Here is a 13343-nt window from a genome sequence, read left to right as displayed (position 1 = left end):
ACCTCTGTTTTTTCAGAATTTAGCAGTAAGAAATTACTCGTCATCCAGTTTTTTATATCGAATATGCATTCTGTTAGTTTTTCAAATTTGTATGTTTCGCCGGGCCGCGAAGAAATATAGAGCTGAGTATCATCATTATAACAGTGAAAGCTAACACCATGTTTCCTGATGATATCTGCCAAGGGTAACATGTAAAGCGTGAAAAGCAACGGTCCTAGTACTTTGGGGTCAAGTGAGTGTGTGTGTGTGTGTGTGTGTGTGTGTGTGAGTTTGTGCGTGTGTGAGTGTGCGAGTGAGTTGAGTATGTGTGTGTGAGTGAGTGAGTGTGCCTGTGAGTGAGTGTGCGAGTGAGTGAGTGAGTATGTGTGAGTGAGTGTGTGTTAAGTGAGTGAGTGAGTGAGTGAGTGAGTGTGTGTGTGTGTGTGAGTTTGTGCGTGTGTGAGTTTGTGCGTGTGTGTGTGAGTGAGTATGTGTGAGTGAGTGTGCGTGTGTGTGAGTGAGTGAGTGTGTGCGTGTGCGTGTGTGAGTTTGTGCTTGTGTGTGTGAGTATGTGTGAGTGAGTGAGTGAGTGTGCGTGTGTGTGAGTGAGTGTGTGCGTGTGCGTGTGCGTGTGTGTGTGTGAGTGTGTGTGTGTGAGTTTGTGCGTGTGTGTGTGAGTATGTGTGTGTTCAGTAGAGAAGTATTGTGTGTGCGTGCGTGTGTGTGTTCATCTGCTCTAGCGTGTGTGTCTGCTGTCTCCAGCACTATCCAGGGCTCAGGCCTGCAGTCCAGACACTTCCTGTATGTCAGCGATGTCACAGATGCCTTCCTGACACTCATGGAGAAGGGCATTCTGGGAGAGATCTACAACATCGGGAGCAGCTTTGAGATTCCCATCATTCAGCTCGCCAGAGAACTAGTGAAGATGGTAGGAGTCACATGACCAGCTCAGTGTTAGATTAACCGTTCATAATCAGAGTAATTCACAATCAACTGTTTCCTGTCGACAGAAAGTGAAGGACGTCTCCGAGGAAGCGCTGGTGGACTGGATGGAGTTTGTTGAGGACCGGTGTGTGATGAATGTGTGCTGTCATACTGTATGTTTGAGATTAATATTAATAAATGAATGTTCATAACATTTCTGCAGTCCCGTGACGGAGCTCCGGTATCCCATGATATCAGACAAACTGCACAAACTCGGCTGGAGACCCAAAGTAACCTGGAAGGAAGGAATCAGACGGACCAGTAAGAGATTCCAGATGATTCTGTGTGTGATGATGATGATGATGAAGAAGAATATGACGTGTGTCTCTGTTGTTTGCAGTACAGTGGTATGAAGAGAATCCAAACTACTGGCCGTCGATCAGTGAGAATGGAGAGGAATCGCCAGCGTCGTGTGATCAGACGCCGTCACATGCAATGCCTTATCACGTCAGATAATGACGTTTATTAACTGATTTATACAGTATCTATGCAAGATTGTCCAGCAGCAACTAAACAAAGTGCTAATCAGTGAAGACTGGTGATGTGAATGTGATGGAGGATTGTTAGAGACTTTATACTCTAAGCATCATCATAAAATGCCACAGGATTAAAGAGGACCAAATGTTAAAGATATTTTAATGGAAACTGTATGTCTTAAACTGACACAAGCTCAGTTGTTTTGACTGATTTCAGTATTTGATTATGAAAACTCTGTACGATTGTTTCTGATTATTTTTATGTTTTAATAAAAAAGTTTACAAACATGCTTGTGATAAAGTTCTGTTGTTAATGCGCTGCATGAGATGAGACTTTGGATCTTTGGTCTTATCCTGGCTAAATAAAGTTAAATATAACATTTAATAAAGTTAAAATGTAACTGCTGTTTCTGCAACTTTCTTGTGTTTGTGTTTAAATCACAGGGTTGTTATTATAGTTAATAAACAAAGTAAAACAAAATATAAAGTGTATGGCTAAATCAAGGAAAGAAGAGGTTATCTATAACAGAATATTGTTAGGGCACTCAAATTTAAATAGCACACTTAAAATAATAGGGAAACATCTAAATGGGTTATGTGAACAATGTCATGTTGAAGAAACAATACCTCATCTATTTCTTGAATGTAGGAAGTACGAACAAGAAAGAGGAAAAATTATAATGATAAATAGTAAAGTTTTCTTTGTTTTTAGAGAGACGGGACTGATAAATAGAATCTAAAACTCCGTTCCACACTCCGGAGCAGAAGGTGGCGTTAAAAACCAAGAGCACAGCAGCACGTGTTTGTGTTTATGTGACTGTAAGAACGCTGATCGGAACCGGTCGGTCGTGACGGGGGGACACGAGCGGTATCCGCCGCCGAGCTTCTCTGGAGCGGATCCGCGCTGCAGAACTACCGCAAGTTCGAGGCGTCCCGAGACTGGAGCTGGACCCTGGACCAGACACTATCAGCCGCAGCAGTGCGCAGGTACACGAGCTCAGTGTACACCATAGTGTTCTGAGAGGTGCCTTTAGCACGTTACTGTCATGTTTATCTGGACGGGTACCACGGTTTAGGAGTAAAGGATGATCACTGTGCTCAATTAACATGTAGTACCCAGTTAACTAGTTAGTAATAGTATCATGTACCGTGTAAACTGTTTAGTTAGTACTACGTATCTAGTTTACTGTTCATTTAGTTAGTATCATGTACCCAGTGAACTGTTCACTTAGTAAGTATCGTACTTGGTAAGCTGTTTAGTTATTATTACATACCTAGTTAACTGTTCACTTAGTATCATGTACCCGTTTAGTTAGTACCATGTACCCAGTAAACTGTTCATTTAGTTAGTATCATGTACCCGTTTAGTTGGTATCATGTACCTGGTAAACTGTTCATTTAGTTAGTATCATGTACCCGTTTAGTTAGTATTATGTACCTGGTAAACTGTTCATTTAGTTAGTATCATATATCTAGTTAGGTAGTATCATGTACCTGGTAAACTGTTCATTTAGTTAGTATCATGTACCTGGTAAACTGTTCATTTAGTTAGTATCATGTACCTGGTAAACTGTTCATTTAGTTAGTATCATGTACCCGTTTAGTTAGTATCATGTACCCAGTAAACTGTTCATTTAGTTAGTATCATGTACCCGTTTAGTTAGTATCATGTACCCAGTAAACTGTTCATTTAGTTAGTATCATGTACCCGTTTAGTTAGTATCATGTACCCAGTAAACTGTTCATTTAGTTAGTATCATGTACCTGTTTAGTTAGTATCATGTACCTGGTAAACTGTTCAGTAGTTGGTATCACACACCCAGTTAACTGTTCATTTAGTTAGTATCATATACTGCATGTAATTAGTTAGTATAAAAATCTATCTAGTTAGATAGTACCTTGTAAACTGTTTAGTTAGTACTATGTACCTAGTTTACTGTTCATTTAATTAGTATCATGTACCCAGTGAACTGTTCACATAGTAAGTATCATGTACCTGGTAAACTGTTTAGTTAGTATTACACACCTAGTTAACGGTTCACTTAGTATCATGTACCTGGTTGGTTAGTTAGTATCATGTACCCAGTGAACTGTTCAGTTAGTTAGTATCATGTATCTGGTAAACTGTTTAGTTAGTATTACATAGTTAACTGTTCACTTAGTATCATGTACCCGTTTAGTTAGTATCTTTTACCCAGTAAAATTAGTTTAGTTAGTATTATATATCTAGTTAGGTAGTATCATGTACCTGGTAAATTCAGTTAGTGTCACACAGCCAGTAAACTGTTCATTTAGTTGGTATCACATTCCCAGTCAACTGTTCAGTTAGTATCATAATATATCTAGTTAGTTATTATTATGTACCTAGTAAACTGTTCATTTAGTTGGTATCACATTCCCAGTTAACTGTTCAGTTAGTTAGCATCATATATCTAGTTAGTTAGTATCATAATATATCTAGTTAGTTATTATCATGTACTTGGTAAACTGTTCAGTTAGTTAGTGTCACACACTTAGTAAACTGTTCATTTAGTTAGTATTATATACCTGGTTAACTGTTCAGTTAGTATGCTCATGTGTTTAGTTCACTGTTGATATAGTTGTTATATGAAGCAGTGAGTTCTATAATAATTTCTCGGTTTGACCTCATGTGATTTCTCTCAGGTCATCTTCATCATTATCCTCATCCTCGTGGCTGGCGGGGTTCAGCGCAGCATCACTGGGGTAGAAAGGTAAATGCAGACATTATTCCTGTATGAGTGTTGATCTGCAGTCCTGTATGATGTTTGATGAACACATCTCGCAGCACGTGAAGGTGAGCCTCTGCAGCTCGTTCATATGAAGCTGTCCTTCAGACGTCTCATTAGTGCTCTTCTGCTCGTTCTGTGTGTCTGCAGTGCTCTGTTGAAGACTGTCGGTTCACTGCACACAAGAAGCTGGTGAAGATCCACTGGAGAAACGTGAGTGTCTCGAAGAGTCCACAACAATAATCAGAGCCCATCCTAGACTTCTGGGGGCCCTAAGCAAAACTATGTCTGTCTGTGGGAATTAAAAATCCCCAAATGCTCCTCAACCCCTTAACATATTCTTTCAGAGCAGTTTCACTGTCAACAAACAACAGTGAGTTAAAAAAGTCAGTAATACAAAAAAGGAAGCAAATTACAAACAATAGGGCAAATACAAATAAACAATTTAGCCTATATTAATTAGCCTACTACACAGAAACTGATTAAAGTAGGAAATGTAAAAATTAGGGCTGTCAAAATTAACGTGTTAATGGAACAGATCTTTACAGAAACAGTAAAATATAACAAGGAAAACAGTTTTATTGAGAATTTGGCTGCATCAAAATACAGTATGTGAGCACAGAGAGGCAAACAAATGTAATAATAAATGTATATTTTGTATGTTCAGAAGAACTGAGCTGCCCTGTCCTGATAATAATGTAAACAAGCTTGTGTAAGTACACTTCTCAGTGCAAAGAAAGAGAAGTAATGGGAACCTGGTATTTCTAATAGTGATGGGAGAAAAGAACCTTTTCAAAGCTTCGATTCAATTGAACCAATTGCTTCGCAAAATTAAACATGCATAAAAACTGCTTTTTACAAATCCAATGCAAATGCTTTCTTGAAAGTGTAATATATTAAATGCAGTCAAAATAATAAAATACCATTAAATATGAAGTGTCTGTATAATATGTGTTTTTCAAATAATTATGATTCATTTGCAAGGCTTGTTTTGTTTGTTTTATGGAGAGCCTAAACTACAACTCATTCTTTTAATTACACAAATGTCTTGTTAAAAATGTCTACAAATTGATAAAACTGATCTGAGATCAGAGACGATCAATGGTTCGTCATGTCTAGTCTTCATGCTCTGTTGAGTATGCTTTCACTAATAATAAACATATATTTGCATAAAGCATCCATATTTGTCCATGCCCATGTTGATTAATTAGTGTGTTAAAAACTTGAAAAGTATAAATTTAAGGTACATTTAGAACAGATAAAAATGTGTGATTAAGTTGCGATTAATTACTAGTTAACTCGTGAAAATCATGCGATTAATCACGATTAAATATGTGTCCCTGGAGCACAAAAGCAGTCATAAGCAGCACAGGTATATTTGTAGCAATAGCCAACAATACATTGTATGGGTCAAAATTATACATTTTTCTTTTATGCCAAAAATAATTAGGATATTAAGTAAAGATCATGTTCCATGAAGATATTTAGTAAATGTCCTACCGTAAATATATCAAAACTTAATTTTTGATTAGTAATATGCATTGCTAAGAACTTCATTTGAACAACTTTAAAGATGATTTTCTCAATATTTAGATTTTTTTGCACCCTCAGATTCCAGATTTTCAAATATTGTCCTATTCTAACAAACCATACATCAATGGAAAGCTTATTTATTCAGCTTTCAGATGATGCATAAATCTCAATTTCGAGAAATTGACCCTTTTGACTGGTTTTGTGCTCCAGGGTCACATATGTTAATCGATTGACAGCCCTACTAAAAATAAAGCACTGCAAAGACTTCACCATATAAATGAAACATAAACTGATTCATAACAAAATTTATGAACGGAGCAGTGAATAAATCTCTGCTTTTCTTTTGTTGTTTGATTAATGACAGAATGCACAGATCTAATATACTGACTAGCATTCGATTACTTTTCAGCCTATTTACATAACTGACTGTGTTTAGTGAAAACTCACCAAGATTGACATTTGGACACATGCAAAGCACAAAAGTAGCTTTTATTTGTCCGTGCTTCGCTCCGTCTCGAATCACGCTCACAGAACGTTTTTGTTGTTTTCTTGCTTTTTAGTATTGAGCAAGAACAGCAGGAGACTGTATATGATGGTCACGCTACGTGACTTGACTAATTTGGATATTACGTAGAAAGAGCGACAGCGCACCGCATTACAAGAAAGGAACACTTTGCACACTTTGCATATAGGGAGGATCAGCTCTGACAGCAATGATAATTAGACCGTTTCAGAGTGACTTTAGAAATGCTAAAAACGTTGACGATGCCAATCAGAATCCATCTGACTTTAAAGAGCTCGAGCATTTAAAGCGACAGAACACTAACCTGCAGTGTGTTTATAACAAACAGAACATGAGCACTAATATAGCTCTCGTTCTAGTTGGTGTGAGCGTGTTTTAGATGTTTCAAACTGAGCGTCTGACGCTGCTGTTCTCCTGCAGAATCACGCTCCAGGAGCCAAGAGGATCAAACTGGACACTGCAGAGGACATCTCCAGATGGAGAGACGAGAGACGCAAGTGAGATGGACCTTTACTCTGCTTCAAACGGATTTGCAAATAACCATGGAAAAATTTTAACTGAGCATAAATACATTTTTAATGGAAAATAAGTCGTTACATTTATTTATATCCCATTTTCTACAATACAGAGTGTTTCAAAGCTGCTTCACGGTAATAAACAGGAAAATAACAGTATCAATTCTGTTATCAGTTCACTTTCAGCTGTAAACAGAAGAAAGTAGTGTCATTAAAGCAATAAGCCCCGTGAAGCCGTGGTTTACAGAGCCTAAAACCCCCTTAGCTGTTATAAATTCACTGTAAACCACGGCTTCACGGGGCTTACTGCTTTTATAAAACGGTTATTCCATATACGTAGTAAGGTTTCACAAAATAAAACCGAGCAAATAAAGTGTAATGATATTAATAAAAACAGTATTCTTCCACCAAACAATGTAGCTCCACAGGAACAGTTGTGGTTGCAACAAAGTGGTTGCCGAGCAACACACAAACGTAAACAAAGGTGTATGTTACTTTGTAGAGTCATTTACAACAGCTTCGAACGCGGCTCAGCCAATCAGAATCAAGCACCGGAACTATCCGTTTTATAATATTTAACTCCCTCATATGTGCAGAAACTATCCGACGCTGAGAAACATAGAGAAGAAGCTGAAGCTGATGAAGGTGAAGGAGCAGCGAGGAGACGTGCTGGAGACGGCTCAGTTCAGGTGCGTTTCTGATCAACTGATCACAGCTTCAGGTTTTTACACAAAAATGAACATTCACTGTAAATGTGCTCATCCTCAGATCATCTGAGATCAGGATGAGTTTGTTTCTTCATCAGGTTTGTAGAAATGTAGCACTGCATCAGTGTCTCAGCAATGGATGCTCTGCAGTGAATGGGTGCCGTCAGAATGAGAGTCCAAACAGCTGATAAAAACATCACAATAATGCACAAGTAATCCACAGCACTCCAGTCCATCAGTTAACATCTGGAGAAGACAAAAGCTGAAACTAATCCAGCATTAAGACGTTTTTAACTCAAATACCATAGAGTTCATAATCCATAATAACTCTTCCTGCAGGGAAAAAGTGCATCTGCTGTTGTCTCTCACATCACAATCCAGCCACATATGTGTTTAGAGCTGTTTGAGAGTGAGAGTGTGTGTGTGTGTGAGAGAGAGAGTATGTGTGTGTGTCTGTGTGTGTGTGTGTGTGAGAGAGAGAGCTTCATCAGCTCCTCATCAGATCATGTGTGCGTCAGATATCGGCTTTGGACATGTTCCCATTTCTGTGTCTTCATGTTTATAATAATGTTAACATTAGTTAGTGAAAATGCTGAAAAGTGCTTCCAAACATTTACATTTATTCATTTAGTGGATGCTTCTATTCAAAGCAAATTACAAACGAGGAGTACAAACAATTCATCACAAAGAATCCAAAGCATTTATCAGTTCATGTTAATTTCAACATTTACTAATATATTATTAAAATCAAAAGTTGTATCTCATTATTGTTTAATGGACCTGAGCTGACACAAACTAGCAATGAATAGTTATTTTTATTATCTTACATGAACGAATAAATAAATACTGTAACAAATGTTGTTCATATTAATGAATTAATACAGATATCTTTCTTGACTATCTCTTTTTCTGAAGAAAAAAATCTTTATTGTTTATATGCAAGAATAAATTCTAGAAAACACGGTATTTGAGCATTAGTTTACCACATCTGTTTATGCCTAGTATGGCAGTTTACCACCATTTTACCCTGCAAAATTTACAAAACATTTACACTAAAATTATTCACATCAAAACAATTATTTACACTGCAAAATTTACTAAAAGGTTAATTAGTCCATGTAAAATATAACAACAATAAAATGGTTTAAAATGCTTTGTATGTATATTTTATAATGTAAACTTTAAATATATATATATTTTTAACTTTGTGAAAACTAATGAAAGACTGTCCATAATGTATCAGCGGTGGGCGTGTCCTGCGCGCCGCGGCCCCGCCCCCTGCTGGCGTCACCACAGCTGCTAGCTCGTCGGTTAGCGTGCTAACAGCGTCCAGCAGTGATGAGACAGCGACGGGATGAGACAGCAAAGCTGCGAATGAAGCCATTTCTCCCTCCTCACGCGGGCCTGAGAGCAGAAAGCGGCGTGAAACGGATTTAACCGGCGACTCGGAGCGTCTGAGTCCGAATTCACTCAAATCAAGAGTTCGGAGGAGCGTCCGCAATTCTGAGGTGATGTCGACGCTCTGTTTATGTTAATTTATCAGCCGGTAACTGACGCGTGTCGCTGACACAAACGCGTATTTCTGTCAGGACATAAAGTTAACGATATATTGCTGATGGATTGAGTTCTCTGTCGGTTAACCAAGCGGCGCGGTTAACGTGCTAACCGGGAGCTAGCCGACGCTAGCCTGCGTTATTCATCTTAAACACTCACTGATCACAAGCAGCGCTGAGATTTGTCGGAGCAGCTGTCAAACTCTTTAAATGGGGACTGTAAACGGGTTGCTAACGACGCCACTGCACCGACTGTAGCGTGTTCATCAGCTCCAGCGCACCGTTTACCGACGACCGCCGTGATGGCGCATCCGCCGCCGGCCGGTTCGTCGTCCCCCGGGCCGCACAGCCTCGGTGTCCCGACGGTGAAGAAGAAGAGCGGCTTCCAGATCACCAGCGTCCTGCCCGCGCAGGTGTCCTCCGCCAGCGCCAACAATAGCATCGCCGACGACACCGAGAGCTACGACGACATGGACGAGTCGCACACCGAGGACCTGTCGTCGTCAGATATCCTGGACGTGTCGGTTTCCCGAGCCACGGACACTGGCGTCCCCGAGCGGAGCTCGTCTGAGGAGACGCTGAACAGTTTGCACGGCGGCGAGACGCCGGGAGTCGCGTCGCCTAACGAGCCGGTGATGCACCAGGGGTACCTGGTCAACGGCGTCCATCATCATCATCATCATCATCACAAGACCGGGCGATCCGTGGCTCCCTCTGCGACTCCTTCTGCGATCCCCGTCGTTCCGCAGGCTCCGGCCCCGAGCGGACGCTCCGTGCAAGCAGAGGCCTGCGGATCCGCGTCGAGCTCGGTTTCTGTCGCGACGGACTCCGCCGCTGGAGCTACGATGCCGTTAGCATCCGCAAATCCTTCGACCACAGCATCGCGCTTCAGGGTGGTGAAACTGGACTCCAGCTCGGAGCCATTTCGGAAGGGACGCTGGACTTGTACGGAGTTTTACGAAAAAGACGCGCCGCCTGGAGACGTCGCGTCCGTCGCCTCTGTCGCCCACAGAGCAGTAGAGAGCGTCATTCAATCAGAACACGAGACCACGAGCGGCAGCTCCTCTGGAAGCACCTTGAGCGGCGGCGGAGATGTCCAGCAGGTTTGCGCTCACCTGGTTCCTCCGACGGAGAGCTCATCCGCTCCGGTTCGATCCTACGGTGTAGAGCCCCAGAGCAGCTACACTCCGGTGGAATACGCTCAGATCGCGGCAAACGTCCAACCTCTTCTGATTCCGAACGCAGTGTCGCCCAGAGCCGCTCCAGTGTCCATCGGGATTCCGGGGCCCGTGTCTCCGAGGCCCCCGCAGATGGGCATCAACCCGGACCAACCTGGAGCGCAGCTGTCTTCATCCCACAGCTCTGCTCAGAGCGACCTGCAGCCGCTGAGGGCCCCGCTGCACCTGGCGGGCCCCGCATGCGTGACGGCCTCGCAGCTGGAAGATGCGCAGCGGCTCCTGCTGCAGCACCACACGCTGCTGTCTCTGGCTGCAGGAGGCAGGGCTGGGCCGGTGGCTGCTCTCGGGCAGGACAGCGCTGCCGGTGCTTTTACGGTCTCGACTGGTGCAGATGAAGACAGGTAAGAGACGAACTCAGAAACCACTTGTTTTTGGGGGATTGATGACTGTGATTGTGTTCAATGTTATTTTAGGATAGAGATACTTTTATAGTTTTTATTAATATTATTATTTTTTTAAATTATATATTTATATACAAATTATTTATTTTTATATATATATATATATGTATATATATATATAAATATATAAATGTTTAATTATTTTAGTACATCAAGGTTAACTTGATGTACTTAAACTTAGTGTAAAAAATATAGATATTTAAAATTTTATTATTTTTAAATGTCTATATAAATTTATTCATATTTATATTTTAGTACATTAACTTCAAACTAATTTTAAAACAAAATAAAGTTAGAAAAAAGTGTGTGTGTGTGTATTATATTTATTAGGGGTGGAACGGTTCAACTTACTCACGGTTCGGTTTGTATCATGGTTTTCGAGTCACGGTTTCGGTATGTGCTATGTTTAGGGAAAAACTATACTGTCAAATAAACATAAAGAAAATAAGAATCATCTAACTACAAGCAACAGCACAAATAAATACAATAGAGTAAAGCTACATATAAAATCAACAGTGATTTTTCAGGGGTTTTTTTCAGGTAGGTCTATCATTAGTTTTTAGGTACAGAAATTGAATAAAGTAATCAAATGTAAAATAGCATTGTATATTTTACTGTATAAATTAAAGATTAATCTTTTTATTAAAGTTACAAAAGCTATTCAATCAAGAGCAGTGAGTGATTTCCTTGTTGTTGTTGTTTGATTAATATTAAGAAAGTGCTGTCATTTTAAGAGAATGCACTGATGCAGTACGTTCAGCCGGCTGTGTCTGCTATAGGATATTTATAGGATAGGGGTGTGCCCGAAGCGTGAAACAAATAACGCATTATACGTAGCCACTAAAAGGTTAGCCGCTTGCTAGCGGTAGCCTGTTGCATTACAGTACATGAACGTTCACTTACCACATACACAGAGTAAGGAGAAATGTCTGATAGGACGATGGCGAATGATTTGCAGATCCTGATCACCAATGACAGCCTGTTGCATTACAGTACATGAAAGTTCACTTACCACATACACAGAGTAAGGAGAAATGTCTGATAGGATGATGGCGAATGATTTGCAGATCCTGATCACCAATGACAAACATCTAATCTTGTCAAATGTGTGGTAAGTACTGCCGCTCTTTAGTATAGAGTCCTTGTGATCGCGAATCTCAAAAGTGAAAGTAAAATGAGAGCGCGCAATCGAAAGCGGTTTCAATAGCGGCTCCCTGATGCCTACAATATATATACAGTCGTCTATACTTACCCAACGATATAATTGCGAGAAAAAGTATTGAAATATTTTTTTATCCTCGTAGGCTATTTATTCCTTTAGGGTTTCCGTAGTACACTTCATTTCCTTTCCGAACACGGAACTGGGATGCGGCGGATTGCGGGAGGGGGGGGATCACGATGTCAGCTTAACATCGAGATGTCTGTCAGCCATCGGCGATGGACGATAGGGGTCGACTGATAAGTGTTTTTCAGGGCCGATACCGATTATTACAGATCAAGTAGACCGATAACCGATATTTTGAACCGATATATATGTCTGGTGTAAGAATGAAAATTTGTCAAAATTAAGAATAACAAGGGCTCTGACAAAAACTGCCTTCACTGGTGTTGGTTGCACTTCTTATTCTCGTCTTCCTCCGTGCATCCATCTACAATAAGGGTAATATAAAGAGAGAGTTAAAAGTGGGACCACTGTATGCTTCATGATTAAGCCTATGAATACTGTACTACAGCTAAACAGCTTGGGGCAATGTAAGTATTTGGCTTCAATAATTTACATGTTAGAAATGTATGTGTAATAGCATAACCTCTCATAATTCCTCATTAATTCTTTTCTGACGACTAAAACATAACCTACAATAGTAGAGGTGACTATTCAATTCATCTAATGCACATCAATGGATTAACTTTACAAAAAATGTATATAATAAGTGTAAATAATTTAATTGTCTTCATAGCTATATTGTAGAAGTTGTTAAGAAGACTGCAACTATTTTCATGAAACTATAACACTAATAGCCTTTTACAGGCACACTTAGTTCAATAGCCTATTGAAATATCTTGGCCTATGTGACACTAGAAATTCCAGTTAGTTTACAGTACAATGCAAATGAAGGATTTCTGAAGGAACCCGGATTCATATTTAAATAGTATTTTTGCGGCTTAATATTTACAGATACTAGTCCATATCGCGACTCTATTTAAGTGTACTGACCTACTTTTGATTAATTCATCCAAACTTTGACAAATCCTGTGACATTCCGCGTCATACAGTAAATTCCATTTATATGACTGGATTCCGCGATTCCGTCTGCGTTTTCTGCATCGCGGAAATCATAGATAATATTGAGGCGTTTTGCAACTTCAGTGTAACGTTAGTGGATTGTGATTTATTGCAAATTAAGCAACGTCTGCTGCTGCCTTACCTTTGAGAGACAACTGATGCGTGATCACTGAAGCAGCTGCTGTTATCAAGCGCTTTCGGAGTGAGAGTGAATTCGGCATTGATTGGACTGACTCATGACTCCCAACAAATCAGATAAGCGGTGGGCGGAGACTGCTTTAGGCAACAGAGTGGTGAGTTCTGACAGGCTGCATCAGAGCCAAATAGCGCATTTCAAAATTAAGTTATTTTATCGGCGAATCGGTTTTGAAAATGACCGATACCGATAATCATAAAAATGCTT

At 40.2% G+C, this 13343-nt stretch overlaps 2 protein-coding genes across 7 annotated transcripts in view; both read left to right on the top strand.

Annotated features, from left to right (window-relative positions):
- tgds (TDP-glucose 4,6-dehydratase) overlaps positions 1-1896 on the top strand; it is an 11490-nt gene extending 9594 nt beyond the window's left edge. Inside the window, exons 9-12 of one of the 3 annotated variants that reach the window (XM_016505652.1) lie at positions 742-904; positions 990-1048; positions 1127-1224; positions 1304-1896. In XM_016505652.1, the coding sequence (XP_016361138.1) occupies positions 742-904; positions 990-1048; positions 1127-1224; positions 1304-1419 (436 nt within the window). In that variant the 3' untranslated portion in view covers positions 1420-1896. Of the gene's footprint in view, positions 1-741; positions 908-989; positions 1049-1126; positions 1225-1303 lie in introns of all 3 variants that reach the window. The other 2 variants (XM_016505651.1, XM_016505653.1) reach the window with 2 other exon arrangements.
- Positions 1897-4183: 2287 nt separating this feature from the next.
- LOC107703119 (TSC22 domain family protein 1-like) overlaps positions 4184-13343 on the top strand; it is a 20548-nt gene continuing 11388 nt past the window's right edge. For 2 of the 4 annotated variants that reach the window (XM_016505648.1, XM_016505647.1), the window contains exon 1: positions 8711-10596. In XM_016505648.1, coding sequence (XP_016361134.1) covers positions 9320-10596 — 1277 coding nt within the window. In that variant the 5' untranslated portion in view covers positions 8711-9319. Of the gene's footprint in view, positions 4255-4336; positions 4400-6662; positions 6740-7353; positions 7447-8710; positions 10597-13343 lie in introns of those variants that run through there. The other 2 variants (XM_016505649.1, XM_016505646.1) reach the window with 2 other exon arrangements.

This window comes from Sinocyclocheilus anshuiensis, unplaced genomic scaffold (genome assembly GCF_001515605.1).
Source record: "Sinocyclocheilus anshuiensis isolate Anshui unplaced genomic scaffold, SAMN03320099.WGS_v1.1 scaffold682, whole genome shotgun sequence".
NCBI lineage: Eukaryota > Metazoa > Chordata > Actinopteri > Cypriniformes > Cyprinidae > Sinocyclocheilus > Sinocyclocheilus anshuiensis.
This window is presented reverse-complemented; position numbering and strand designations above follow the sequence as displayed.